The following is a 5,031-nucleotide window of genomic DNA, read 5'->3' on the forward strand; positions in this document are numbered from 1 at the left end:
GTATTTATTTCCGCACTTACATCTATGTATTCGTAAATATGTATTAAAATATGTATGTATGTACATGAAATTACTTAAATTGAAACTCATAAAGATAATTCATATTTTATGTACACAAGTCTGTATATTTATTAATTTCTGCACTTGAATTTGTATACGAACATACATACGTATGTAAATAAAAGCTGATTAAAACAAATATTTTTGCTTAGTTGCTATCTTCAACATCTAGTGTTGAAAATTTTAGGAGCTCAAAGTTTAGTTTTGTAATTAATAAATTTGACAGCGATTTCTTTGAAAGTTTTGTTCGCAGTTTAGTTAATATTGTGAAAGAAATTCGTTATAATGTGCATACCACTAACAATAATGGAATGCATTCTCAAGAAATTATGGTCGTTAGTATTTCTCAGAAATCTTTATAGAAGAACATCATTCANAATTTCGGTGATTGTTTTGCGCAAGTTGTTGAAAAGTGTATTTTAATATAGGAAATAAATAAAAGAAGGTGTAAAATATATAGTATTCAGTGAATGTGTAAAATACTGAAGTGCATGTATGTGAAAGTGTCCATATTCATAATAAAGTGTTTGTAAGTGCGAAGTGTTTGTCAACAAGTGTCGATTGTTGGTGTCTGTGCATAAAAGTGATCAGTATTTTAAACAAAATCAGTGTACTTTTATATAAAAATGCATTAGTTTAATAAGAAATCTATGCATTTATATATGAGTGTACTTATGTTTTGTTTTCATCTGGAAATTTACATATTTAAAGTATGCAAAAAAATGATGTGTTGGTAGATTTGATGGATAAAGTGTGTATACAGCGGCTTTATTACAAAACCAATGTTTATTATATACAGATGGCATAAGTTTAATTTAAATCTATGCATTTATACATGAGTATGCATACATTTTGTTATTATCGGGCAAGAATAAATGTTTTCAAGTTTTGGTTCATAAGCATGCCAAAAATAAACGCGTAAATGCGAAAAATCAGTTGTCTCCGTCTTTCTCACATCCTCCGCCTAAAAAAACCTATAAATATGAAACATAAGTTGTCTCCGTCTTTCCCACGTCCTCCGCCATATTTATCTTGACAAGTTCTTAAATTCCTCCAAAATGCCGCGTCCTGACATATTTACGCACATACATATGTACGCTTACAGTAGGCTGCTCCTAACATGAACATCTTGAAGCCCATTTTGCTTATTACCGAAAATTTTCTAACCAGCAAATTCTGTTACCAAACATTGTTACCACAAGTCTAATTATCTAACTAATATTTTAATTTATTCCGCATTTCAGCTATGAAGTTTTTTAGAAATTCTGTTGTTGCATATTTCATGGGGTAATATTTTGTTACCTGCTTATGAGATGCAAACAAATTTTACCGGTTACGAGAGTTTGCAGAATGAGAAAAGGGTTAAAAAAAGAGAGGAACTATATTTTTCGGTAAAAAAAATGACCAACGCAGAATAGGCTTGTTAATGTACGATTTTTTGTGTTTATCGCTTTTGATGATAGTAAACAAAATTTGTGTTACCAACGGAGAATAGGTCTGTATGTATACACTCACTTATACATGCTTCAGAGCTTTGCAATTATCAATAATGCAAAATAATTAAATTTTTTGAATTCGTATACATGTTGCTCTTAGTATCTAGAGTCAACTGTAAACAAATCGTAGGCGATCGGTTTACAAAAATTTTTAAATTGATGACCGAAGCTGGTGAAGGCAACCATGTTGCCAAATTCCATTTGTTGTAAAACCACTTATGTATGTGATTTCAGAAGTTTTGAGTTTACAACAATATATCATGGGTAATTTTTGCAAAAAATTTATGTTTATTTTGTTTTTTTATTAAAATAAAATCTTAAGCAACTAGTTAATTGTTTAAAAGTTAGAAGGAGCACTGTGATTTAGAAATTTAGAGAAATAATTGCTAAGATCGAGATAAGTTATTTTTGCAAATGTCCTCAGATTTTACTGCTGAGTTGCAACTTTTCATTTGACTGGCTGTGATTTCTTCAATTTTACATTTTAGAATTTTTGTGGCCCTCGCGCAGAAGTTGCGCTTGTGGGTGATGAGTTTGCGGGGAGAAGTATGGTCATTGAATTTATGAATGAATGAGTTTGACCTTGAAGAATATGCGCATGCGTTTATGAATGAAATTGTTACTGTTGTGTTTTAGTCGCATATGCGCTTTTACATACATATGTATGCACGTACGCGTATTTGCATGAATGTGAAATGTTTGGAGGGAAATCGTATGAGTATATTAAATAAATTTATTGATTACAAATGTACATTTGGTTGATATCAAAAGGGTAATTTCATCCATAAATTACAACTTTACAACTTCCATACTAAAGAGGAAGCTTATAAAGGTCTTGCATAGCGCATGTATTTAATTCACTTATATTTGTTTAAAATTATAAAATAAAGTAAATCTATGCACATGCGCATGCAAATTGTTAAATGCCGTCAGCAAATAAACAAAAAGAGCTGCGGCCATGTTTTTTTTCATTTCATTTTATTATTTCTATCATCGGTCACTTTTTCTTAACGTTCTTTATCGCCGCGAATCCATATGTGCGGCGAATTCATTTACGAAAATGGATGTTAAAACGGACGCGAACTCCTCATCTCAACCTTTCAGACCTCACTCGCCGACTTTAACGAGTTGTCGCTTCTTATACATTTACGTTCTTTGGTTAATATTGTTGGAAGTGCACTGAACGCTCTTTCAACAGAACTTGTGTTGCAGGTATGGCTAGTACAACTTCCATTAATTGTAACATATCGGCATCATTCCGATATAATTTTCGAAAGTTGTCCAAAATATTGCTATCAAATGACTCCATTTCCCTATCGCAAAGTTTAGCTAGTCTTTCCTTAAAGGCCATTTCTCCTCTTTGTGGTGTTGGACCTTGTGCATTTCTCATTGCGTTTACGTGAAGTGTCAGTATGTCATATATGCCTTTCGATGTGGAGGGAAGTTCATCTTGGGGAAGCGACTGGGTTGGAAGATCTGGAGAACTGTTGCCGTACTGGTCTTCTGATGGCTTGCCAATTTTATTTATCATATCACGTGTCCTAATTAAATGATCCTGCAAATAAAGGAAAAATAGCAAAATCAAAATATTAATAAGCAATATTCAAATTAAGATATAAAAAAATATATCAAAATCAAAATATTTATAATTACCACAGCAGCTTGCTTTTGATCATAGCTTAGAAGAGGGGTGTTGTCGAAATTAAAGCGCGGATCCATATAAAGTGCAGCAATAAATGCATTATTTCCCATAAGTGTATCTTTCCTTTTCTTCATTGCATTTAGAAGAGCTTCCGCATATGAATTGGTAGACACTAACTTTTTAAGCTCCAATTCACATGTTAGCCAATCTCTAAAAAAGTCTTCAATAATATATTGATCGTGTTGCAGTTTTAGAGTGCATTTAGCTATTGGATGAAAAGCAGCTAGGAAATTTTGTACAAATATCCAGTTGACGTTAATATGTGACAGATTATCTATGTAATCTCTTATACTGATTATGGATTTTATCATTTCATAGGTCGAGTTCCATCTAGTTGCATTGTCAAGGCATGGCAAACTAATTTCGACATTACCCGATCTTACCGATGTCCGTAATATCTTTACAATGTTTCGGCATTCTTTAATGTCCCCTTCTATTGTTTTCAAAACATCATAGGCTGCTAACTGTATTGTATGTGCGGCACAACGAACAACAGAGAAAACAGAAGCAATTTGCGACTGGATACTGTTTGATTCGGCATAATCCGTTTCAATGTCCTCGTCATTAGAAAAGTTGTCCTGTTGCATTTCTTGTAACAATTTGGACATTCTGACAACATTTGCACCGTTATCAGTGGTGCTAGAGTAAATTTGGTTTATGCTGATACCGTATTCAGTAAGGCATTTTAAAAGGCATATATGACATACTGACACTTCACGTAAACGCAATGAGAAATGCACAAGGGCCAACACCACAAAGAGGAGAAATGGCCTTTAAGGAAAGACTAGCTAAACTTTGCGATAGGGAAATGGAGTCATTTGATAGCAATATTTTGGACAACTTTCGAAAATTATATCGGAATGATGCCGATATGTTACAATTAATGGAAGTTGTACTAGCCATACCTGCAACACAAGTCTGTTGAAAGAGCGTTCAGTGCACTTTCAACAATATTAACTAAACTGCGAACAAAACTTTCAAAGAAATCGCTGTCAAATTTATTAATTACAAAACTAAACTTTGAGCTCCTAAAATTTTCAACACTAGATGTTGAAGATAGCAACTAAGCAAAAATATTTGTTTTAATCAGCTTTTATTTACATACGTATGTATGTTCGTATACAAATTCAAGTGCAGAAATTAATAAATATACAGACTCATGTACATAAAATATGAATTATCTTTATGAGTTTTAATTTAAGTAATTTCATGTACATACATACATATTTAAATACATATTTACGAATACATAGATGTAAGTGCGGAAATAAATATTTCTTTAATATGAAATTTCAAACAATATTTAAAAAATAAAACCTTATTTTATACATAGAGGCTGAACCTTTCCTTTTGACACCTCATTTTTGAAAATCGGGAGAACGGTGTAAATACCATAATTTTAAACGCAGGTGGCAACCCTGTAAAAAAAATATATCCTTGCTACAAATTTAGAGGGCAAGCCCTTTCATTTAACACCTCATTTTTGAAAATCGGGAGAACGGTGTAAATATCACAATTTTAAACGCAGGTGGCAACCCTGTCAAAAAAATATATCCTTTCTCCACATCCAGAGGCCAAGCCCTTTCATTTGACACCTCATTTTTGAAAATCGGGAGAACGGTGTAAATATCACAATTTTAAACGCAGATGGCAACCCTTAAAAAAAATATATCCTTGCTACAAATTTAGAGGGCAAGCCCTTTCATTTGACACCTCATTTTTGAAAATCGAATGAACGGTGCAAATCTTATGCAATTAACAAAATTGCCTTCG

The 5,031-nt window shown here is 32.5% G+C and overlaps 1 protein-coding gene across 1 annotated transcript; it reads right to left on the reverse strand.

Moving 5' to 3' along the window:
- Positions 1 to 2,715: 2,715 nt before the first annotated feature.
- Positions 2,716 to 3,866, reverse strand: LOC108367240 (uncharacterized). Its single transcript, XM_017621836.1, has 2 exons — positions 3,210 to 3,866; positions 2,716 to 3,111 (listed from the first exon to the last, which is right to left on the reverse strand). Exons 1-2 carry the CDS (start codon positions 3,864 to 3,866, stop codon positions 2,716 to 2,718), a joined length of 1,053 nt encoding a protein of 350 aa, XP_017477325.1.
- Between the last annotated feature and the right edge of the window lie 1,165 nt (positions 3,867 to 5,031).

This window comes from Rhagoletis zephyria, unplaced genomic scaffold (assembly GCF_001687245.7).
Source record: "Rhagoletis zephyria isolate East Lansing unplaced genomic scaffold, Rhagoletis_zephyria_1.1 Rzeph_scaffold_02601, whole genome shotgun sequence".
NCBI lineage: Eukaryota > Metazoa > Arthropoda > Insecta > Diptera > Tephritidae > Rhagoletis > Rhagoletis zephyria.

Bases quoted from the DNA above. Each gene is read 5' to 3' on its own strand.
- LOC108367240 (XM_017621836.1), bottom strand. From the start codon at position 3,866: ATGTCCAAATTGTTACAAGAAATGCAACAGGACAACTTTTCTAATGAC. The intron at 3,112-3,209 runs GTAATTATAAAT...CTTTATTTGCAG, and splicing joins ATCAAAAGCAAGCTGCTGTG to GATCATTTAATTAGGACACG.